At 43.3% G+C, this 25,369-nt stretch overlaps 1 protein-coding gene across 3 annotated transcripts in view; it reads right to left on the bottom strand.

Moving 5' to 3' along the window:
- Positions 1-25,369, bottom strand: part of PDPN (podoplanin) — a 43,662-nt gene that overhangs the window by 6,219 nt on the left and 12,074 nt on the right. For all 3 annotated transcript variants that reach the window (XM_038746950.1, XM_038746951.1, XM_038746952.1), the window contains exons 2-3: positions 14,154-14,236; positions 8,785-8,914 (exon numbers count right to left, since the gene is read on the bottom strand). In XM_038746950.1, the coding sequence (XP_038602878.1) occupies positions 8,785-8,914; positions 14,154-14,236 (213 nt within the window). The remainder of the gene's footprint in view (positions 1-8,784; positions 8,915-14,153; positions 14,237-25,369) is intronic.

Genomic DNA, 25,369 nt, shown 5'->3' with positions numbered 1-25,369 from the left:
GTGTTAATAATCCAGTATTATAAATGAGAGTCATGGATTTCTAGAATCCCTTCCTCCAAGAAGCCCTTTATGCTTTTACATGTCATATCTCACTTAGCTTCCTTGAAGGAAGGAGGACAAGTGTTAGTAAAAATAGAAAATATCAATCTCAGAGAGATGAAATAACTTAATAATAGTAGTGATAATAATGATGATATTTATTAAGGGCTTACCACGTGCCAACCACTCATCAAGCACTGGGGGAGATACAAGGTAATTAGGCTGTCTCAAGTGGGGCTTACAGCCTTAATCCCCATTTTACAGATGAGGTAGTTGAGATTAGTAGTTAGATTGTGAGCCCCACATGGGACAACCTGATCACCTTGTATCCTTTCCAGCGCTTAGAACAGTGCTTTGTACATAGTAAGTGCTTAACAAATACCAAAAATTATTATTAAATTATTATTATTGAGATAATTACAGAGAAGTTAAGTGACTTGCCCAAAGTCACACAGTGACTTTCTCTTATAAGTGGCGGAGCCAAGATTAGAACCCATGACCTCCGACTCCCAAGCCTATGCTCTTTCCACTAAGCGACATGGTGTGACTCTAGATGTAAGCTCGTTATGGGCAGGGAATGTGTCTACCCACTCTGTTGTATTGTACTCTCCCAAGCACTTAGAACAGTGCTCTGCACACAGTGAGTGCTCAATAAATACAGTTGATTGATTGATTGATTGCTCAACATCTCCCAGCTGTGAATTCTTATTTATAGAGTGCCTACTGTGCATAGCATTATACTCAGTGGTAGATTGTAAACACCAGAAGGGCAGGGATAAGGCCTACCAGTTCTATTGTACTTTCCCAAATACTTAGTACTGTGCCGTGCACTCACTCATTAAATAGCACACTGACTGACTGGGTGAGTATAATGTAAATAAAGACAATGGGTTTGCCCTCTGCTTTACAGCAATTCTGTGCTTGAGCCAAGATGAAAAGCAACATGGCTTAGTGGCAAGAGCACAGACTTGGGAGACAGAGGGCGTGGGTTCTAATCCTGGTTCCGCCACTTGTCTGCTGGGTGACCTTTGGCAAGCCACTTAACTTCTCTTCACTTCAGTTACCTCATCTGTAAAATGGGGATTAAGACTGTGAGCCCCACATGGGACAACCTGATTACCTTATACCTACCCCAGCACTTGGAACAGTGCTTGGCACATAGTGAGTGCTTAACAAATGCTATTATTATTATTAAGCCCATAGTATAGTGCTCTGCACACAGTAAGTGCTCAATAAATAAGATTGAATGGATTAAGAAGTCTAGCCTCCTTGCTGCTAATCCAGTGTTCTTTCCCCTACAGGAGATTATTGGGACAGTCTATCCTTTTCTGGGAGAGGCAAAATCCCCCTTTGATTACTGGGGAAGTTGATATTTGTATGTGTGACTGTTGACATTGCTGTGACTGCTGTGTGACTTTGGACAAGTCACTTAACTTCTCTGGGCCTCAGTTACCTCATTTGTAAAATGGGGATTAAGACTGTGAGCCCCAGGTGGGACAACCTGACGTTATACCTACCCCAGCGCTTAGAACAGTGCTTTGCACATAGTAAGTGCTTAACAAATGCCATCGTTACTATTATTTTTAAATTTACTCATTTGCAATTGACAGATCAGTTTCCAGATGGGGAACAAGCTCGCCCAGTCAATCGATCAATGGTATTTGTTCAATCACTCACTCAATGGTATTGATTAAGCACTTAAGGTGTGCAGAACACTATATTAAACCCTTGGAGAATATAATACAGCACAGTTGTCAGATGGTCCCCTGGCCATCAAGAATTTATAGTCTAGAGGGGGAGACAGAAATTAAAATAAATTGCAGATATGTACATAAGTACCGGGGGCTGGAGGTGGGGTGAGTATCAAGGGCTGAAAAGGTAGAGATCCAAGTTTATAGGCAACAGAGAAGGAAGAGGGAGTGGGGGAAAAGAAGGCTCAAATGGGGAAGGCCTAGTGGAGGAGACATGATTTTAATATGGCTTTGAAAGTGGTGGTCATTTGGACATGAAGAGGAAGGGAGTTCTAGGCGAGGGGGAGAATGTGGGTTAGGGGCAGAAGAGAGGTAGAGATGAGATTGAGGTGCAGGGCATAGGTTGGCAATAGAGAAGTGAAGTTTGCTGACTGTGTTTAGTAGAAAATTAACCAGGTAAGGCAGGAAGGGGTAAGCTGCTTGAGTGTTTTAAAGCTGAGAGTAAGGAGTTTCTGTTGGATGTGAAGGTGAACAGGCAATGATTGGAGGTTCTTGAGGTATAGGGAAATGTGGCCTGAATGTATTTTAGAAAAATGATCTGGGCAGCAGAGTTAAGTGTGGACTGGATGGGGAGAGACAGGAGGCAGGGAGGTTAGCTAGGAAGCTGATGCAGTAGTCAAGGTGGGATATGATAAGTACTTAGGTCAGCATAACAACAGTTTGCATGGACAGGAAAGGAGTTAATGCTGAGATGGGTGGGCAACAATTGGAAATGCTTGAAAAGAGGAGAGACATACTTTGTTCTTCCACACAGATTTTTTTACCATCATTTGACCCCTCCAAGACCGAGCTCCCTACCCAAATGGGACATGAGTTTTGCCTTGATCATAGGTACGGAAAAAGTGGCTTCAAGTCAGCAAGGACACAAACAACCAGTGAGCTAGTGGATAATTGGAGTCCCTAAAGTTCCCCTGGATCCCAGCCCATTATTGTGCAAACAAACACTGACAGCTAAGGAGCTTCACTATTGGACCCTAACTGGGAGGTCAGGGAGAACAAATGAAGTCTGTTCTTTCAAAATCATCTTAAAACCCACCTTACAGTCCATGCTATTGCATCACAAAAGATAGTTCATTAGCGCAATTAGTTCTAGTTTTAACACATTTAATTTTGAGCCCTTTCATAAAGCAAACCGGAGATTAGGACTGTGGGATTCAATTTTAAGATTAGCAGATGGTTTTTTTTTTTCTTTCAAAGAGACAAAAAGATGATTATGCCCCAAGAAATTAGGGGGACCAACTTGGCAATCAACAGGAAACCTCGATCCTGGAAGGTTGGATGTGTTCATATGTGTTCATAAGGTAGTAGCAGAGGCTACTACTAGGAAGCAGCACAGCCTAAGGGATAGAGCATGGGCAGGGGAGTCAGAAAGACCTGGGTTCTAATCCCAGCTCTTCCACTGTCACTTCAGTTCTCTGTGCCTCAAATACCTCATCTTTAAAAGGGGGAGTAAGACTGTAAGTCCCATATGAGAAGCAGCTTAGTGGAAAGAGCCCGGGCTTTGGAGTCAGAGGTAATGGGTTCAAATTCCGGCTCTGCCAACTGTCAGCTATGTGACTTTGGGCAAGTCACTTCACTTCTCTGTGCCTCGGTTACCTCATCTGTAAAATGGGGATTAAAACTGTGAGCCCCCCGTAGGACAACCTGATCACCTTGTATCCTCCCCAGTGCTTAGAACAGTGCTTGGCACATAGTAAGAGGTTAACAAATATAATAAAAAAGAAGCTTGGGTTATTTAAATGTCTTGGAAATAATAATAATAAAAATGCAATTTATTAAGCACTTACTAGGCACCAAGTCCTGTACTAAGCAGAGGCGTAGATATTAGATCATCAGGACCCTGTCCCTCTTGGGGCTCAGAGTCTTAGAGGATGGGGAGAATGTGTTTTTAATCCCTCTGGACTGTAAGCTCATTGTGGGCAGGGAGCGTGTCTACCATCTCTAGTATTGTACCTTCCTGAGTGCTTAGTACGATGCTCTGTACACAGCAAGTGTTCAATACATACCATTGATTGATATCTCAATTTTACAGATGAAGAAACTGAGCCTCAGTTACGCGTCTTGTATAACAGGAAATAACAATATTTTCCATCTTGCTGCCAACTTGTAGGTTTGATTAAGGGATTGGAAAATGAAAGCCCTGGCTGGCATTGTTGCTTTGCTGCAGAGAAGGATTGGTATTCTCCAAAAAAGGGAGCTCTTCCTTGGACAGCTCTTGTACTTATGAGAGACTGAAAAAAATGGCTATTTGCCCACCCGTCAAATCTGGTCTATTTGATAGCTGGTCTATTGATCTATTTCATGATATTTAAGTTTAACAATAATGAAAGACACCATTTAATTAAGAAATAAACCTTTCAACTTCCCTGTTTCTGTTTGTTACTTGGTTCATTCCTCTGTTGGGTTAGCTGGGTTTGTTTCTGTTTCTCTTTCTTTTAAAATGTTATTGGAAAGGATTTGGGACTGTTCTTCCCCTAAATTATCTCCCAGCCTCCCACTGAGGATCCTTCATACATGATTGGATCGGGGGAGTGAATCTTATTCCTCAATCATCATTCTTCAAAGGCTCCCCCAGGTTAACACTGGCCTCCCTACAGACCTGATCTGCTCTCAGTCAGCTACTTGGCATGGAAAGTAATGAGGCTTTGCCCTTTGGCTTTGTTTTCAAAGCTCTTCATAAGCATTGGCTAGGTAGGTATTATGGCCTCTTGGGGAGGAAACATTGTAAAGAAAATGAGGCCCAGAGGATAGCCAAGGAACCCCAAGTCCGCATTCAAGTGTAAGAGTCACTATCATTTGAGGGAGAAAAGAGGGATTTGGAGAGAATGGAATTCGGAATTTCGTTCAGTGTTTGATCCTGAGGAGTTTATTCCATTAAGACCCGCTGGCTTCAGGCCTAGCCTAAAGAATATAAAGTATCTCTCATAAATGAGAAACAAGAAGCAGAAAGCTTGGGACGCTTGCCATTACACCTTCATGGTAAGAGCTGCCTTAGGGCAAAGCACAGGGTACTCCTGCCCAGGGCCCCTCATTTTAGGGGTGATGAATCTAAAATTGACTTCTGTGACTTAAAAGGGATGAAAGTAAAAAAAAAAAAATCACTGGGTTGCCGCTTCTGCCATCTACAGCAGTGGCAACTGTGGCTAGAGGAGAAGCAGCATGGCATAGTGGATTGAGTACAGGGCTGCAAGTCAGAAGGTCATGGGTTCTAATCCTGGCTCTGCCACATGTCTGCTGTATGATCTTGGGCGAGTCACTTTGCTTCTCTGGGTCTCAGTTACCTCATCTGCAAAATGGGGATTAAGAATATGAGCCCCAGGTGGCACAGGGACTATGTCCAACCTGACTGACTGGTATCTACCCCAGCACTTAGAACAGTGCTTGGCATATAGTAAGTGCTTAACAAGTACCATCATTAATTAATTAGCTCTCATTTGCTGTGTGATCTTGGGAAAGTCACTGAACTTCTCTGTGCCTAAATTATCTCATCTGTAAAACGGGGATTGAGACTATTATTAGAATTACTAATAATTCATCTTTGTGCAGAAACGCTCTGGGCATGTTACTCCCCTCCTCAAAAATTTCCAGTGGCTGCCTGTCAACCTACACATCAAGCAAAAACTCCTCACTCTCGGCTTCAAGGCTCTCCATCATCTTGCCCCCTCCTACCTCACCTCCCTTCTCTCCTTCTACAGCCCAGCCCGCACCCTCCACTCCTCTGTCGCTAACCTCCTCACTGTACCTCATTCTCACCTGTCCCACCATCGACCCCCAGCCCACGTCATCCCCCTGGCCTGGAATTCCCTCTCTCCACACATCCGCCAAGCTAGCTCTCTTCCTCCCTTCAAAGCCCTACGGAGAGCTCACCTCTTCCAAGGGAGCCTTCCCAAACTGAGCCCCCTTTTTCTCTCCTCCTCCCCATCCCCCCGCCCTACCTCCTTCCCCTCCCCACAGCACCTGTATATATGTTTGCACAGATTTATTAGTCTATTTTACTTGTACATATTTACTATTCTATTTATTTTGTTAATGATGTGCATTTAGCTTTAATTCTACTTGTTCTGACGACTTGACAACTGTCCACATGTTTTGTTGTCTGTCTCCCCCTTCTAGACTGTGAACCCGTTGTTGGGTAGGGACCATCTCTATATGTTGCCAACTTGTACTTCCCAAGTGCTTAGTACATGCTCTGCACACAGTAAGTGATCAATAAATACGATTGAATGAATGAATGAATGAATAAATACGATTGAATGAATGAATAAATAATAATAATAATATTATTAGGAGGTGTTGTACGTGGGTAAGGTGGCAGTGGCAAGCAGTAGTCAACTGGCTTTGGCTGGGGGGATGGAGAGGCAGGCACAGGGTCCGCCTGCCCACCTGTACCAGGGGAAGGGCCCAGATTTCCCTGACAAGTTTCCAAGCTGGGATGGGGACTGCTTCCTGCCAATGGGGCAGGGAATTGAAGCCACTAAGGCAAACAAAAAGCACACATCACAGGAGTATAATGGGAGAGGTGGGTCTGTGGCTCCTGGTAACCAAGAGATGGCAGAAAGCAGGGGCTAAGGGTGGGGCAGTACACCACCCCTCCCTGGCCCAAGGAGAGCAGGGGGGTTGAGGAGGGCACCACTTCCCTCAGATTGAAAGAGCCACAGTAACCCCGCAACCCAGAATAGCATTATCATTTACTGGAGCTGGCTAGTTCCCGCTTCTTCCATCACTGATCCTTACTAAACTCACCGTTCTCTCTTAATCTTCTAGAGAGGCAAAAATGATATTAATAATAGAGGCTGAAATCTGATGACTTATAAACAAAGATTATGATTTCTAAACAGCCCCAAATAATTTTCTTCCCCAGTGGTCCTCCAACACCCTAAATCCGCTAGTGTATTCATATTTCTAAAATTCAATCTTTCACTCAAAGAATCCAAATTTAAATTTTCAGGACACTAAGGATGATAGACCCTCTATTTTATAATCTTTTCACTGTTTGTTGGCAACACAGAATAAGGGCAGTGAGAGGGGATGAAATTTATTCTGATTTAGAGGGAATGTCCAAACTATGGGTTAAAATATGGGTTCTAGATTTCTGTTATACATTTTCGGTCTGACCCCCCAACTCCCACCCCTGCCCCACCATGTATAATCAGGAGTTGGGCTGTTTTTTTCTGTATCAATTCCCTGGCTTGGAATTTTTTTTAATCAGGGAAAGGAATCTGGGTGAAATTTCCTGGAGATACCTGATATTCAGAGGTTGTACTCTCAAGCGTTTCATCTGATTGTTAGACTGGGTCTCTGCAATGTTTAGAAAGAATCTAAAGATAGTACTTCAGAATATGACTTCATCTCACTGTAAAAATTTTCCTGGCCCTTAATTTGAAGAGGCAGGGAGGCTGCAAACCAGGAATCCTGGATTCTATTCCAGGGCTGACTGCTTATTGTTTAGCCTTCATGGCCTCAGTGAATAAACCTGGACTTAATTAAAGTCAGGGCTTTAAGGGTAAAAACATCTGATAAGTTCCTTTCCTTCTATTACTGGAGAGGGAGTTTCCTGTAGTGTTTCTTCCCAAAAAAGGCTAATGAGGAAAATGGAAAATGCAAAGTTAGATGCTTAAGAAACAAAAATCCCAAGTGTTTGTGAAAGAGCTCTTGCCCGTAACTCTGGGGTATAGAGCCAACGGTTTCATTTCTTCTCTTCTGACTCCAGTCTCACAGTCAGGCTGAGATCTGCAAGTTGACAGATTCAGGGCTTTGTTTTTGCAGGAAAACTCTCTGATTTAAATAACCTCTTAGACTCGGTAGGTTTATGTTTAAAACATTTGACATCCCAAAGATAAATTCAGTAAATATGACAGGGACCAATAGCATTTTTCTACTGTGTGTTATCTTATTTTCAATACATTGCTTATCTCAAGAAGCAGCATGACCTAGTAGAAAAAGCACAGATCTGGGAGTCAGAAAACCTGGGTTCTAATCTCGGCTCTGACACTTGTCAGCTGTATGACCTTGGGTAAATCACTTAACTATTCTGTGCCTTGGTTCCCTCATCTACAAAATGGGGATTCAATACCTGTTCTTTTTCTGACCTGACTATCGTGTATCTTCCCCAGTGCTTAATACAGTGCTTGACATGATGATGATGATGGTATGTTAAGCATTTACTATGTAACAAGCGTTCTAAGCACTGGGGTAGATACAAGCTAATCAGGTTGGACACAGTCCCTGTTCCACAAGGGGCTCACAGTCTTACAAACCCCATTTTACAGATGAGGTAACTGAGGCCCAGAGAAGTGAAGTGACTTGCCCAAGGTCACACAGCAGACATAGTGGAGCCTGGATTAGAACCCAGGTCCTTATGACCCCTAGACCCGTGCTCTATATATAGTAAACACTAAATAAATAGCACTATTATTATTATTATTCAATTTCCCCACTTTTTGCTACTGGCTGGCTGTTTGATAGAAGAGATGGAATTTAAAGACACCAGATGGCGCTGGAGGGAAAGCCAAATAAATATTTTCAAAGTCAGAATGGGTGAACAAATAATGCAGCCTGCAGTTGAATGCAATTTTCTGTCAAGTAGGTTTAAAAACCCTGAAGAAATGATCTGTTTCTTATTTTTACAAGCATTGGATTTAGCAGTAACTGAGAAGCAGCATGGCATACTGGATAGAGCTCAGGCATGGGAGTCAGAAGGTCATGGGTTCTAAATCCGCCTCTGACACAAGTCTGCTGTGTAAACTTGGGCAAGTCACTTCAGTTCTCTGTGCCTCAGTTACCTCATCTGTAAAATGGGGATCGAGAGTGCGAGCCCCACATGGGAAAGGAACTGTGTCCAACCCAATTTGCTTGTATCCACCCCAGCCCTTAGTACAGTGCCTGGCACATAGAAAGAGCCTAACAAACACCGTAATTATCATTATTATTATTATTATTATTAAGTGCTGGAAAGTATACTGGAGCAGCTGGATATTTTGACACTGTTTCTGACCGTCAGGCTGGTCCACGCGGACATTAGGTTCTGTTGAATTCTGAGTTTCTTTGTCAGGGACAGTACTTTCTGGGGTCAGAAGCTCTTCAAGGTTGTAGTTCTCTGGAATACTGTAGGGTTTTGAGGGCAACTGAGAAGAGATAAATGAGAAAACAGAGAATGAGATGAAATTAGCATCCTTCCAGAGTCAACAGGAATAGTAATACAGACACCACCTCCATACCCCTCCCCATTAAAGGCCAGAAGCAGCGTGGCTCAGTGGAAAGAGCATGGGCTTTGGAGTCAGAGGTCATGGGTTCAAATCCTGACTCCACCAATTGTCAGCTGTGTGACTTTGGGCAAGTCACTTATCTTCTCTGTGCCTCAGTTACCTCATCTGTAAAATGGGGATTAAGACTGTGAGCCCCCGTGAGACAATCTGATCACCTTGTAACCTCCCCAGTGCTTAGAACAGTGTTTTACATATAGTAAGTGCTTAATAAATTACCAATCAATCAATCAATCAATCAATCAATCGTATTTATTGAGCGCTTACTATGTGCAGAGCACTGTACTAAGCGCTTGGGAAGTACAAATTGGCATCACATAGAGACAGTCCCTACCCAACAGTGGGCTCACAGTCTAAAAGGGGGAGACAGAGAACAGAACCAAACATACCAACAAAATAAAATAAGTAGGATAGAAATGTACAAGTAAAATAAATAAATAGAGTAATATTCGTACTTATTGAGCGCTTACAGTGTGCAGAGCACTGTACTGAGCGCTTGAGAAGGACAAGTTAGCAGCATCTAGAGACGGTCCCTCCCCGACTTCCATCTATATGTTGCCAATTTGTCCTTCCCGAGCGCTTAGTACAGTGCTCTGCACATAGTAGGCGCTCAATAAATACGACTGATGATGATCCGCAGCGGCGCTGCCCACTCACTACCAGTATTATTATTACTTGAATATGCCCGATTTCAACAAGGAAAGGTGAAAAGTATAGTACCAAGCAGCTGAGTCCCGTTTGGATCACTGAACAAAATGGTGTTCAGCTATTTTGGATTGGTGGACACCCAAATTTTATTCAGTTATCTAAACTCTTACTTTAAATGATCAATATTTTCCTTATTTCAGATACGAGGTTGGTTTGGATAAATGGTGTTTGAATGATCAGCATTCCACTGGGGCTAACTGATCATCCTTTTTGAAGTTTCTGGAGGTACTTGAGAGAATGTTTCTGAATGATAAAACTGTGTAGGTTTAATAAAAAACTTCAGGCATGCACTTGTAGGTTACGGAGATTTGATCAGACCTTGGTTTAGAAAACTGGTTGGTTTTAGATACCAGATGTTTGGATAATCTGCTTTTCATTGTGTCATAGACTGTTGCAATAGTAAGTGAATTACAGAACTGGCTGTCCAGTGTTCAGTTTCAATCAATCAATCAATCAATCATATTTATTGAGGGTTTACTTCATTCATTCATTAATTCACTCACTTGCATTTATTGAGCACTTACTGTGTGTACAGCACTGTACTAAGCACTTGGAAGAGTACAATATTACAATAAACAGACTCATTCCCTGCCCACAGCGAGCTTACAGTCTAGAGGGGGAGAAAGACAATTAATATAAATGAATAAATTACAGATATATACATAGGAAGAGGGGGTGAATAATGGGAGCAAGTCAAGGCAATGCAGAAGGGAGTGGGAGAAGTGGAAAGGGGGTCTTAGGGAAGGCCTCTTGGAGGAAGTGTTTCTTCAGTAAGGCTTTGAAGAGGGGAAAGTAATTGCCTGTCAGATTTGATGAAGGAGGGCATTCCAGGCCAGAGGCAGGACATGGGTGAGGGGTCGGCAGTGAGCTAGACAAAATAGAGGTACAGTGAGAAGGTTGGCATTAGAGTAGCAAAGTATGCGGGCTGGGTTGTAGTAGGAGAGAAGTGAGGTGAGGTAGGAGGGGGCCAGGTGATTGAATGCTGTAAAGCCAATGGTTAGGAGTTTTTGTTTGATGTAGAGGGGAATGGGCAACCACCGGAGGTTCTTGAAGAGTAGGGAAACATGTCCCTCCACCCCGCAGCTCCCTCAAGTTATCAGCCTGTCTCCCTCCTACCATCTGCTTCATCCGCTATCTTCATCCGTTGTCTTCATCCACTATCTCCATTTCCTCTCTCCCAGTTATCTCCTTGACCCCCTCCATTCTTTCCACCCCTTTCACTCTACAGAAACCACCCTCACAAAGGTCACTAATGATCTTCTTCTTGCCAAATCCAATGGCCTCTACTCCATCCTCATCCTCCTCGACCTTTTGGCTGCCATCAACACTGTCGAACACCCCCTTTTCCTGGAAACATTAACCAACCTTGGCTTCAGTGACACTATCCTTTCCTGGTTCTCCTCCTATCTTTCTGGCTGTTGATTCTCTGTCTGTTTCATGAGCTCCTCCTCTGCCTCCTACCCCCTAAATGAGGGAGTGCCTGAAGGCTCAGTTCTGGCTCCCCTTCTATTCTCCATCTACACCCACTCCCTTGGAGAAGTCATGTGCTCCTTCTCTGAAATCTCCCATTTCCTCTTGCCTTCAGGACATCTCTATTTGGCTGTCCTACCAAAACCTCAAACTTAATGAATCCAAAACAGAACTCCTTATCTTCCTACCCAATCACTGTAGCTTTCCAATCACTATTGAGAACATATCCATCCTCCCTGTCTCACAAGCCCATAATCTTGGCATTATTCTCGACTCATCTCTCTCATTCAACCCACATATTCAATCTGTCGCCAAATCCTATCGGTTCAACCTTAGCAAAAACCTGCCCATTCTCTCCATTATTTCAAACATTTATCCTATCCCACCTTGATTACTGCATCATACTCCTGGCTGTCCTCCCTGCTTCCTGTCACCCAGCACTCAAGTCCATACTTGACTTGGCTGCCCAGATCATTTTTCTACAAAACCTTTCAGTCCATGTTTCCTCACTCCTCAAGAACCTCTGGTTGTTGCCCATCCACCTCTGCATCAAGCAGAAACTGCTTATCATAGGCTTTAAAGTACTCAATTATCTTTCCTCTCTCCTACCTTGCCTCCCTGATTTCCTACTACAACCCAGCCCATTCATTCATTCATTCATTCAATCGTATTTATTGAGCACTTACTGTGTGCAGAGCACTGCACTAAGCACTTCGGAAGTACAAGATGGCAACATATAGAGATGGTCCCTACCCAACAGCGGGCTCACAGTCTAGAAGGGGGAGACAGACAACAAAACAAAACATATTAACAAAATAAAATAAATAGAATAAATATGTACAAGTAAAATAAATAGAGTAATAAATATGTACAAACATATATACATGTATACAGGTGCTGTGGGGAGGGGAAGGAGGTAAGGTGGGGGGAATGGGAAGGGGGAGGAGGGGAAGGGGAAGGAGGGGGCTCAGTCTGGGAAGGCCTCCTGGAGGAGGTAAGCTCTCAGTAGGGCTTTGAAGGGAGGAAGAGAGCTAGCTTGGCGGATGTGGGGAGGGAGGGCATTCCAGGCCAGGGGGAGGACGTGGGCCGGGGGTCGACGGTAGGACAGGAGAGAACGAGGCATAATGAGGATATTAGTGGCAGAGGAGTGGAGGGTGCAGGCTGGGCTGTAGGAGGAAAGAAGGGAGGTGAGGTAGGAGGGGGCGAGGTGATGGAGATCCTTGAAGCCAATTAGCTTCCCTAATACTAATTTACTGTACCTCAATCTCATTAATCTCGCCAGTGACCTCTTGTCCACATCCTGCCTCTGACTTGGAACGCCCTTCTCCTTCACATCTGATAGGCAATCACTCTCTCTACCTTCAAAGCCTTATTAAAAGCACATTTCCTCCAAGAGGCCTTCCCTGATTTGGTCCTCATTTCCTCTTCTTCCACTCCCTTCTGGGTCACCTTTGCACTTTGATGTGCACTCTTACTCACCGCCCCCTCTGCTCTACAGCACTTATGTACATAACCATAACTTATTTATTTATATTAATGTCTGTTTTCCCTTCTAGACTGTATATTTGCTGTGGGAAGGGAAAGTTTCTGCCAACTCCTATTATATTGTACTCTCCGAAGCACATAGCACAGTGCTCTGCATACAGTAAGCGCTCAATAAATATGACTGATTGATTGATCGACTGATTTAGAGAATACCTAAGTGAGGCAGTTGGTATCAGGATACAGCATTCTGGAGATGGCCTTGGAGCAACAATGATGCTGTGTTGGTTAAAATTTTGAAAGCACTTGCCCATTAGACATGGTATTTCTATGTACACAATAATAGTAATAATGGTATTTTTAAGTGCTCACTATGTGCCAGGCACTGTACTAAGCACCGGGGTGGATACAAGCAAATTGGGTTGGACACAACCCCTATCCCACACATGGTTCACAGTCCCAATACCCATTTTACAGATGAGGTACCTGATGCACAGTAAAGTGACTTGCCCAAGATCACACAGCAGACAAGTGCTGGAGCTGGGATTAGAACCCACAACCTTCTGACACCCAGGCCCATGCTCTATCTACTACACCATGCTGCTTCTCCAACACACACCTAAAGAAGCAGCATGGCCTAGTGGAAAGTGTGTGGGCTTGGAAGTCAACTGACCTGGGTTCTAACACTGGCCCTGCCAATTGCTTGCCGTGTTATCTTGGGCAAGTCACTTCACTGCTCTGTGCCTCAGTTTCCTCAACTGTAAAATCAAGATTCAATGCCTATTCTCCCTTCTACTTAGACTGTGAAGCAAGTGGGAGGGGGACTGTGTCCAACCCGATTAGCTTGTATCTGTCCCAGTGCTTAAAACAGTTCTTGATACATGGTAAAGGCTTAACAAATACCATAATAAAAGTAATAATAGGAACAGGTACCGGGGAAGGAAACAGCATAGCTATGAAGCAAGAGAGAGAGACAGGATCAGGGGTCTACCCGGAGAAATGCTCTACGTTTTAGCGCTTGGACAGACTTCCATATCGTGTACAGGTTAGCGTAATGATATCGAATGCAGCTGGACAGGGTGGTGAATTTTTCCCTGCTCAGGGCTGCAAAACGTCTGAAACCAGCATTGGTGCCAGAGCTACGAAGAGTCCCAGCACGAATTAAGGACAGAATAACAACCTCCCTCCTTCGATCCTCAAGGTTCAACCAGAGGCCATGAGTAAGTGGCCTGCCACTGGCCTGGGCAGTCCTTGGCACATTTCCACTCTCGGGACCCTCCCAACTCTCAGAAAATCAAGTAAACTCCATTGGGACCCAACCAATCCTGTCCCTGTCTTTTAACTAAATCATCTCTTGTTGCCAAATGAGGCAGTGCAAAGGGACAAGCTCCTCTAGAGACCAAGCCAGGGCCAGAAGGCACAATGATACAGGGATACTCACCACAGTCGGATGATCCTCAGGCTTGTAGAAGTTCCCGTCATTGGAGTCTGCTGTGGTTAGTTCATCTGGGAAGATTGTGCTTGCTAGATAAAACAGATTGAGTCCATGTTTCAAAACGCTTTCTTTAAGGCACACTCACAGTGCTCAGCACATACAACTGGTCAAACTTACGAGACCCCCCCCACCCCCAGCTTTTCTACAAAAATGCTCAGGATACATTTCCCTACTCCTCAAAAACCTCTAGTGTTTGCCCCATCCACCCCTGCATCAAACAAAAACTCTTACCATTGTCTTTAAAGAACTCAATCACCTTGCCCCCATCCTATCTCACCTACTCTTCTACTACAACTCAGCCAGCACACTTCGGTCCTCTAATGCTAACCTTCTCGCTGTATCTCGATCTCTTCATTCTCGCCTCTGACCCCTCGCCCACATCCTGCCTTTACCCTGGAACTCCCTCTCTCCTCAAATCAGACAGACAATTACTCTCACTTCCTTCAAAGCCTTACTGAAGGCAAATCGCCTCCAAGAGGCCTTCCCTGAGTAAGACCTCCTTTCCTCTCCTCCCACTCCTTTCTGCACTTGCTCCTGACTTGCTCCTTTTATTCATTCTCTCTCCCAGCCCCACTGCACTTATGTATATATCTGTAATTTATTTAAGTATATTAATGTCTGTCTTCCCCTCTAGACTGTAAGCTCATTTTTTGTCAGGGGATGTGTCTGTTCTACTGTTCTCTCCTAAGTACTTGATGCAGTGCTCAACACACATTAACTGCTAGGTAAAAACAACTGAATGAATGAATGAATGAATGAATGAATGAATGAATGAATGAAAGGTGTTTAGGAAGCGAGGATTTCTGGGTCATTAACCTTCTGTGGTTACTATTGCACTATTTCTTTACATAGATCACTATTGGTCAGGAGCCCAATCTTTCTTTCTGTTTATCATTCCTCATGTAGCCTCTAGGGCATAAATTAGATTACTGCCTTCATTTTCCAGAGGAGAGAATGAAAACCCAGACAGAATTGGAACTTTGAGCCCGAGTTCTCATCTCTTTGGTTTACCATTCAGATACCCTGAGTTATCACACCATGAAGGTTGTGTTCTTGCAAAACCCCAAATGAAACTTGCATTATACTACTCACCGGGTTTGCCACAAACATGCACACAAACCCTTTCTTCTGCCACTGCATCGCAGCGAATTCAAACAGGCTTGCATTGTCATAAGGATGATCCCTTAATTCGTAAGTGTTCTAGCCAAACTGTAGCAAAAATATGTATTCTGGCAGAACTGAACAAACACTGTCTAAGCAGAGACATGAATGTGTACTCCCACAGTGTGCTTGGCATGAGACAAACTGCCTCTAAAGTAATTTCAATGCCCTTACACTGACTATAAAAAATCAAATCATGCATGCATCTGAGAACAGGAGTAACCCATGTTTTTGCCTTGCTGGCCCACAATGACTTAATATTTTCTTGCAAGACATACCTCAGAGTAGGTCTAAATCCCCCTAAAGCTGGGGATTTCACCTTTCTTTACAATCGGTAACTCTGCAGGCACAAAATCTCACCTGAACTCCCCTGCAGCTCTCTCAGCCAGTAACTCCTTCTCCACCTCATAATAATAACACTACAGTTTTTGTAGAGCGCTTTTATTCCCAAAGCACTCTCTCATTACTTATTTCACTTTTGACCTCACAATAACCCTGTGAGTTAGGCAGAAAGGCAGGTATTGTTATCCCCATTTTGCAGATGAGGAAACTGAGGTGCAGAGAGGTCAAGTGACTTGACCACCATCCCAGAGAAGGTCAGTGGCAGAGCTCAGACTGCAGTCTACGTTCCCTGTCTGGAAGCTTCCAGACCGGTGATCTCTCACTACAGCAGGCTGTCTCCCCTAGGGGCTCATTCCAGTGAGCGGAACAACGGCAGTTGGAGAAGTGAGAAGAGAAACCACTCTTCATTCATACAATCATATTTATCAATCAATCAATCAATCAATCGTATTTATTGAGTGCTTACTATGTGCAGAGCACTGTACTAAGCGCTTGGGAAGTACACGTTGGCAGCATATAGAAATGGTCCTTACCCAACAACGGGCTCAGTCTAGAAGGGGGAGACAGACAACAAAACGAAACTTGCAGCAGTGGCTGCTGCTGCTGCTATTATGAGGTATTTCACCCCTGCCTGAAAACCTGCTGTGCTAAAGCCCAGATTCTGAAGAGTTTTGAAAAGAGACTGAATATACAAAGGTTACTGAGGAAACCATTTCTAACTTTTTTCTACTTCCCGTAGTGAACAACTTTCCTTAGTCACTTAATTTCTCTGTGCCTCAGTTACCTCATCTGTACAATGGGGATTAAAACTGTGAGCCCCACATGGGACAGCCTGATTACCTTGTATCTACCCCAGCGCTTAGAACAGTGCTTGGCACATAGTAAACGCTTAACAAATACCATCATCATCATCCTGTCCTACAAAGGATTAGTTCCTTTTTGTCCCCTATAATCAACCTTTTACAATAACAACACTGGTAATAGAAGGATCACTTTAAATCATTAGCTAATAGAATATTTGGCACTACCTATTTTGAGCAACAAACCATTAGGTTTGGTACAGAAAGGAAAGTCTTTAAAATGCAGTTGTTTATTTCACGCAGCTTAATGCTTTTCCTGAATTAGTGCCGGGTACATTGTCAAAGGAAACTCAGAATTTTGATACTAGTTTCTCTAGCTCTGGGTGCAGCAGAGTTAAACATAAAGTCTCTGTTCAAGGGAAAGGAAAAAAGGCATCTCTGGAAAGAAGGGGGAAGGTGCTGCTACTGGAAGCTGGGGAGAAAAGCTGAGTCACATCAGATTCACCATAATGAGAAGTCATAGCGTCATCTGCCCGACTTCTTGTGACTAGAGTAGTTACCGTATTTCTAGTTACCCAACACTGTCTATATATGGATGGTTCTATCAGGTAATTCCTGAGGAATTCCTATTCATGACAGTTAAAAATCTGACTCAAGAACCCATGTTCAGCCCCTGACACAGGATGGTACTAGAAGTGCCATTACTGAGCATGATTGCAAAATTTGAGAGATTCCTACCTCCTCAAGGGCAAGGATGTTTTGAGATATTGGTGAGTCATTAAAATAACAGCTGGCTGGGTTTATTTGCTGTGCTAGTCAAAACCCATATCTGCTGCCTCCAGATACCATTTTTCCCCCCGCTTTCTCTTGAAAATGTGCTCACAAGCAACCCAGCAATAAACACAGCTAATAAATATTTGATCCTTACTTCTCTGACACAGAATGGAGGGAGAAACTCTCTGGGGTAACAGGATGTCACTTTATTTGTTTTCACTTTGGATCTAGTGTCTTAAATCCCATCCCCATCAACTGAGGGCCTGGGTTAAGATTCCTAGACATAGTGGATTTTTTTCTTGCTGCCTGAGTAAAGGTTTCCACTGACAAACAATAGTTCAATGGCTATTTGTTCATAAAACTATCTACTCCCTTCCCTCCTTCCTCCTTGTTGAAGGGAGGTGATGATTTTCTAAGGGATTTACCATACTTTGACGCAGGGACATGATTGTTTTAAATGGCATTTGTTAAGTGCTTATTCTGTGTCAGGCACTGTATTAGGCTCTGGGGTAGATACAAGCTAATCAGGATGGACACAGTCCCTGATCCACAATAGGCTCTCAAGTCTTGTCCCCATTTTACAGATGAGGTAACTGAGCCACAGAGAAGTAAAGTGACTTGCCCAAGGTCACAAAGCATACAAGTGGTGGAGGTGGGATTAGAACCCAGGTCCTTTTGACCCCCAGGCCCGTGCTGTATCAACTAGGCCATGCTGCTTCTCAGTAAAGTAAAGTATTTGCAAAGTCAAAGAAGGGGTCTTTAAAAGATAAGGAATTAAAATTAAAGATCTGAGAAACAAGCTTCACTTTTCTCCACCCTAAGTCACAGTAAATAATAAATAAAAAATTGTTTACCTGAAAATTTCCTACAGTACCAATTACTGAATAAGCATTCTCTCCAACTTTGAAATATCACCAAAATATCTACTAAAAAAACTCTTGGTTCTCCAATAAACTACTTTGAAATTCTTTCTGGTATGGAAATTCAGATTACAGTTTGAGGTGGTACTTTCTGTTCTAAAGCCAGGTGGTTTTATGTCAAGGATGGGAAAATTAGGTATGTTCATGGGTTACTAGAAGGAAACTTGTGGATGTAAAGGGGAAAGTAAGGATGGTAGGAGGTACATCTCTAAATATGATTGATATTAAAGGAGATTGACTAACCAATCATCTTGTTGCCACTGTTGGAGCCAGAACACTGGGCTAAATGGCCCATTAGTCTGATTCAGTAATGGCGCTGCCACTGCTGTTTCTTACGCTGTCTCCCTTCAAAACTCTTCTAAAAAGTCACTACCTTTCTGAGGCATTCACCAACTCCTCATCCAACTGGCCAAGTCAGGTCATCTCTCCCGTCACCGCTGACTTTTTCAGAACCTGGAAATTGGCGAGCTGAGAGAATTTACATTGTCTGACACCCACTTACTCTATATGCTCTGTGGAAGATTTGTTCTTTGATGAGGCTCCAAATATTGCCTTCTATTGTTACTGTGGCCATTTTTCTGTCTTAAATAAGAACTTCCATTATTCGAGGGTGGGATTTAGCCTGAAATTACCTTTTATCTAGCTTGTGGAATCTATGGCATGTCTTTTCCACCTTCAGTTCTTTTTCCTCTAAAACAGAACACAGAAGGGGATGTGCCCTCCACGGCCAGCTGTAAATGTTCAACAACAAACCAGAACCCTCATCCCCTCACCAAAGGTCATCCCTACGATAACAGATGTTGGGGATTCTATGACCACTTTTCCAAGCTGCTTCCAGTACACAGCTGTGAATCAATGAAAACGAACTTGGACTAACAATGGAATGTCAGAAGGCAGTTTGATAAAGGAAATGGATTTCCACTTCTGTCCCTACTACACCCAAAGTGGGATGGAGATGTTCCCAGTTATGATCTGGGATGGGAATCTTTGAATAATCTTTCTGCTTCAGTTTTCATTGCTCAGACGCTGGTTGCATAACAAAAGATTACACTTTCTGCAAGTCTCAAACAACACAAATGAATACTGAATGTATGCCTACTCCCTGGTTTGCATTCATTTACACCCATGCTCAAGGCTTCAGGGTGTTTTTTTAAATCTATTTCTAAAAACAACTCTTACCTTGGACTGCCCTGAGGTTCTGATTTTCAGGTACTCCATGAGCCTCTAAGAACTGGGCTCATTCTAAGACAACCATGTTAAGTGCCCAGAAACATTGCTGCCCCTCAGCCCAAAAATTACCTTTAAATTGACTGCACACAAAGTGCTGCTATGTACAGATGGGCTGTGTACATCCCAGGTTTCTGGTGTACAATTCCCTTCCTGTTTTTAAAATACTCCCTGGTCTTTTTCCCTCACTACAACCAGCCTCTTCTCTCTCTGCTCATAATCAGGACATTGTTGGACTCCTGTGGTCCAGAGCTGCCTTGGAGAAACATTTCTTTCCACCTCATTGACCTGGACCTTATATACTGCTTCAGAGCCCTCAAAATTCCCATTTCTAATGCTCTGCTCCTCCCTCCTTATGTTCTTAATCTCACTGATGATGCCAACAAGCTCTGGATCCTAGTCCTCCATTAGTCACAAAGATTTCATTTTGACAAGTTCCTCTTGGGCATGTTTTCTGTCGATAATCAATGTTCTTTTTCATAGCTCATGCAGTTAGTTGTTCATTCACGACTTTTCTGGTGGCTACATTTGGGTGAGAGCCTGCTCAGAGCATTCCCTGCTCAAAGTTTTACCCTATATCCCATTACAAGTCCAAATTCCCCAACAGGACATGCTGATGTTGCAATGGCAGCTTAATCTGGAAAGTTTTTTGAATATTTAACATCCTGTGGCTTACTTGCAAAAATCCAAAATGATGAAAACACGGTCTCTTGTCTTGCCAGCTGTGTGTTAGGATGCTCATTTTGTGCCTTCTGATCATTTCAAAACAAACCATTTGTGTCAGCGAACAGTGGGAGATGACTTTCAAGCTGTCTGGTGTTCTATAATATTTCTCAACCTATCCAAGGAAAACAATCCACTTTTGAAGAGAGTGTGCTCTAAGGGCCCAGAAACGATCCTTCACAGATATCAAGAACTGGAGGGATGAATTTGTAAATTCCCCTCTGATTTCTTCCAGTCACATCACTACACCCAACTATTCTGTTTCCTTTTTCAGACATCTCTCTCAATATGCATTTGTACCATCAAAGTGAAAACCTCTTGTAGGGAGAGAATGAGCCTCATGCTTCTTTCTGGTGCACGTTCCCAAGCACTGGTGTATTGGGTGCACAAAAAATAACATTATGACTACCAGAAAAATATTAATATTTTTCTGATATATTTCATATATTTTCTTCAATATTATGTCCTTTATGCCTGACCACACCATGCGGTCGGTCTCATAGTTGGTTGAGGACAAGGGCCATTCATTAGGTACCTTAGTGACAAGGGCAAGTTTGAGTAAGTTTAGGATCAAAGTTAACAGTTTTGCCCAGTTCAAGGACAAAATATAATTAGTGTTTGGAATGGCAAGAAAACAAAACAATTTTAAAGAGTCCCAAGTCAAGCCTATAGCCCAGTCTTTCAGACCCACACAGCAGACCACCCACTCTCGTAGTTTTTTGGTCTTCTTGGATAGACCATCATTTTGACTCATGTTAGTCCAAAAACAGCCATCTGATGGCAAGTCGTTATTTACTGATGGTTGGTTACCGGTTTGGCATCTAATAATTCAGGCTCCAGAGCCACCCTCTTGAATCACTGTCTTGGCCATCCTGGAGGGTGGATGATATACATCTCAATGCTCATCCTGATCTGTAGTAAATGATTTGGGGTGAGGCGTCCCACTGTTTCAAGGTGGGAAGCAGTGGAGAAGAAATACCACAAGAGAAGATGTCCTTGGAGTACTTCAAACCAACTCTGTCCTGTGAACTCATGGGTGGACTGATGAACAATCTCCCAAGAGGTTTGCCTCCCTGAATCCCTTCATTCTGGCCAGGGTAGAGAGGGGGACCAGGAATCTCTGGGAGGCTCTAAAGGGATGAGAAGGTTTGCTCAGTTCCCAGGAAGCCAAGCAGCTCAAGAAGTTCCAGGAAATCAACTGAAGCAGTAGAGCAAGGATGGGGTGGAGAAAATGATGATGATGAAGAGGAGGATGTTGATAAATAATAATAGTATTTAAGCGCTTCTATGTGCCAAACACTGTCCTAAACATGATAATCAGGTCAGACACAGTCCTTGTCCTGATGCAAACAAGAATTGTTCTCTTTGGGGACAAGAAACAGTCCATGTAATGTTAGGTCCTTAAGGGACCCTTCAAAGTGGATTTTGAAGTTATTCTTCAGTTACTTATATGACTTTGAACCTGAATGATCTTGTGATTGCTAGGGAAAGAAAAGTTCAATCCCTAAATCTACCTATCATCCACTAAAGCTAAAACGTTCTCTCAACTCTCAACTGCCGCCGGCTCAGTAGCAATTTAGTTTAGTAACCCAGTTAAGAAGGCCAGAAAACTCAATGTAGTGGTGATCTGGTGGCCTGAAGAATTTGCCCGCTCCCAGATAAAATGCAGTACATGTAATTAAGTGGTCTGGAATCAGAGAAGAAAGCAGAGACAGGCCTCCTTCCTCCTAGCTCCTAACCACTAGACCACACCCACTCCGCTCTCTCTACAGGTCTCTGTTAAAGTGCTTTATTTAAAGCACCTACACTGAACTGGGGCCAATGCTTTCAGACCAGTAGACTGAAAACTCTCTCTTCATGAAGGATGGAGCCTTGCTTTGATATCACGGTGAAATCTTCCTAAACTTCAAGAGTTAACTTGGTGAATAGAGTCAATTCACAGGTTGCTTAACGTCTTTTAGGCACAAAAACAGTAGTTTCGTTATCTTTCAACAATTTGTGGTTATTTGAATTTGCAGGCAACAGGAGTTAAAGACACCCTAATAAAATATAAAAAACCCCAAATTGATCATTCCTGTTGGACCACTGAAACCAAATCCAGTTGAAATTTGAATGCATTTACCTGGTCTACCACAATGACCAAGATCCCAAACAAAAAATGTTCTCCTTAAATGCCCAGGGAAACTGCCATGGGGTTATAAATATATCGCCTGCCTAGAGATGACTGGGGATCTTTTCAAAAGCTGAACTATTCACTTTGAGAACAGGCTGACTTGGGATTCTGGGGTTCATCAAGGATACATTTAAAGTAGCATAATTATCTGGATACCAGTGGCAACGAACTGGATTGCATTCAGGCCCACATTTCTAGATGTCTCATTTATATCAGATTCAGATTTGCACCTAGAAATTTGCTGAAAGAGATTCTGTAGCTGGAAATAACTTCCAGAAGATCTAGACAGTTGAGCAAATTTGCATCTGGATATGGACAATTCCAGATCCTTTGGGATCGTGTGGATGGAGGCAGCTCGGGCATTATGTTGAGGAGCACCGGCAGATAAGCTCGTTGTGGGCAGGGAATGTGTTTATTGTTATACTGTACTCTCCCAAGTGCTTAGAACTGTGGTCTACAGTAAGCACTCAATAAACATGATTGAATGTATAAATTCAAATTTATTTTCACATGTACACTACTCCAGTGTATCCAGCTGCCATTTGAAGCCAAAACAACTTCTGAAGCAAATGCTGCCATAATTTAGATTTTTCGTCTTGAGAGGATTTGCTACTGGAGTTTTATTCCATTTTCCAAAATAAAGTGTTCTATTTTTATACCCATTGGCAGGAAACGTTGATTCCCCACAGTTTAACAGAAGCCTAAACCCATCGTCTGGGAAATGGACAGGGGATCTAATCCCAGGTGACACAAAGAATAGAACCGTCAGCAGGTGACCTTCTGATGGGAAGTCTCAATAGGAAAGGATGAAGAGAAAGAATGAGTCATCCATTTAGAAGTTAGAGAGAGTTAAAATGTTGGGGTCAAATGCTTTTGTATGAATCCAAAGAGTGTCTGTCAACTGGGGCTTTGAGGACACTTCATAAATCCTGGAAATGGGAAGATTGGAAACCCTTCATCTTCCTGTTGCACAAGAGCTGGTGTGGACAAGGACTATTGAACCTTTCACGCATGAAAAGCAGCTGTTGGAGAATACTATGTTTGTGTTGCTAAACCGAACTCTAAAAATGGACAGGGATAGGCAGGCATTGATCCTGCCTCTTGTGATGGTAGCCTGGGCCCCGATTCATGTTACCTACGGGAGGTTCCGCGAGTCTTCCTGATGAGGACATGGACGGGAACCTTCAAACATTCCCTTTGAAGGAGACAGCCAAAGGCCGCTCCCCAGGTGGCAAACCCTTTTGCTGGGGACCAGGATCGCCAGTGACCAGCAGCTCTATGCCTCCACCAAAATGGACTATCTAAAATGTTACTGAGTCCTAATCTATCTCTGCCACATCCCCCCTCTAGCCTGGAACTCCCTCCCACTTCATATACGCCAGACCATCACTCTACCTTCAAAGCATTGTTGAGGTCACATCTCCTCCAAGAGGCCTTCCCCACTTAAGCCTTCATTTTCCAGGCTCGCTCTCCCTTCTGTGTCATCTTTCCATTTGGATATGTGACCTTTGGACATTCGATATTTGCCTCACCTCCAACCCCAGAACACTTGTGTACATATTTTTAAACTATATATTCTCAAATGACTTGTTTATTCATATTAGAGAAACACCGTGGCCCAGTAGAAAGAGCCTGGGCCCGGGAGTTAGAGGACCAGGTTCTAATCCCTGCTCTGCCACTTACCTGCTGTGTGACCTCTGGAAAGTCACTTAACTTCTCTCCTCTCTCAGTTCCCTCATCTGCAAAGTGGGGATTCAATACCTGTTCTCCCTCCGACCTATACCATTAGCCCCTCTGGGACCTGATTAACTTGTACCTACCCCAGTACTTAGAACAGTGCTTGGCACATAGTAAGCACTTAAAAAATACCACCATATTAATGTCTGTATCCCTTTCTAAACTGTAAGCTTTTTATGGGCAGGGAACGTGTCTGCTAATTCTGTTGTATTGTACTCTCCCAAGCGCTTAGTACAGTGATCTGCATATAGTAAGCACTCAATGAATACCATGGATTGACTGATTGATTGTTCTATTAACCCTTCCAACACTGGGATATTTTTTGACCAAATCAGTTGCATCTGCCACAGCAACACCTTGAACTGGGCAGATGCTGGGGAGAACTAAAGGAGAGAAAACCCTCTCTGGTCTTGGAATCTCCACAGCTTTCTGGAAGGTCACCAAGGAGGGCACAATGATCCAGGTTATTCTGCAGAAAGACACATTTCCTGTTTAGGCCTAAATACCTGTAGATTATGAATTTGAGAGAGATTCTTTTGTCTGAATTAATCTGGCTCCACCTCCATGCTGACCTGGTCTTGTGATACCTTAGGACCCTCTTCAGGAAACGCTGAATCATTCAATCATATTTATTGAGTGCTTACTGTGTGCAGAGCATTATACTGTATCGACATTATGATCTCAATGATGTCTGCAGTTTGGCCCTGATGGCAAATTTGTTGCAATAGTGAAACAGATCACAGGGCCACCAGGTCCATATATTTGGGGTAGAGTAGAACCAGTTTAGGCATGAAATTGAAAGCTCCTTGAGGACCAGGAGCTCTTCTCTCAAGAAGCAGCATGCCATAGTGGATAGAGCATGGGCCTGGGAGTCAGAAGGTCATGGGTTCTAATCCTGGCTCCGCCACTAGTCTGCTATGTGACCTTAAGCAAGTCACTTCATTTTTCTGTGCCTCAGTTCCTCATCTGTAAAGTGTGGATTGAGACTGTGAGCCCCATGTGGGAAAGGAACTGTTTCCAACCCGATTTGCTTGTATCTACCTCAGTGCTTAGTTAAGTGCTTGGCACATAGTAAGCGCTTAACAAATACCACAATTATTATTATTATCATTATTTCTTTCTTCTAGAAGTCCTGATGATTCCAGGCTCCCAGCCCTGGCCCTCCTGAATTCTTGTCTTTTTGTTCTTCTCTTTCTCTTCTGTTCTGATCTGACTCCTCCTTTCCTCTTGCCTAGGCTCTGGCTGTCACCCCAGCTCCAACCCCTCCTGAGCAGAAGTACTCTTGACCAGTTGCCTCCCAAGAGC

This window comes from Tachyglossus aculeatus, chromosome 5, assembly GCF_015852505.1.
Source record: "Tachyglossus aculeatus isolate mTacAcu1 chromosome 5, mTacAcu1.pri, whole genome shotgun sequence".
In the NCBI taxonomy this organism is placed as follows: domain Eukaryota; kingdom Metazoa; phylum Chordata; class Mammalia; order Monotremata; family Tachyglossidae; genus Tachyglossus; species Tachyglossus aculeatus.
Note: the sequence above shows the minus strand (reverse complement) of the source record. Positions and strands in the feature narration are given on the sequence as shown.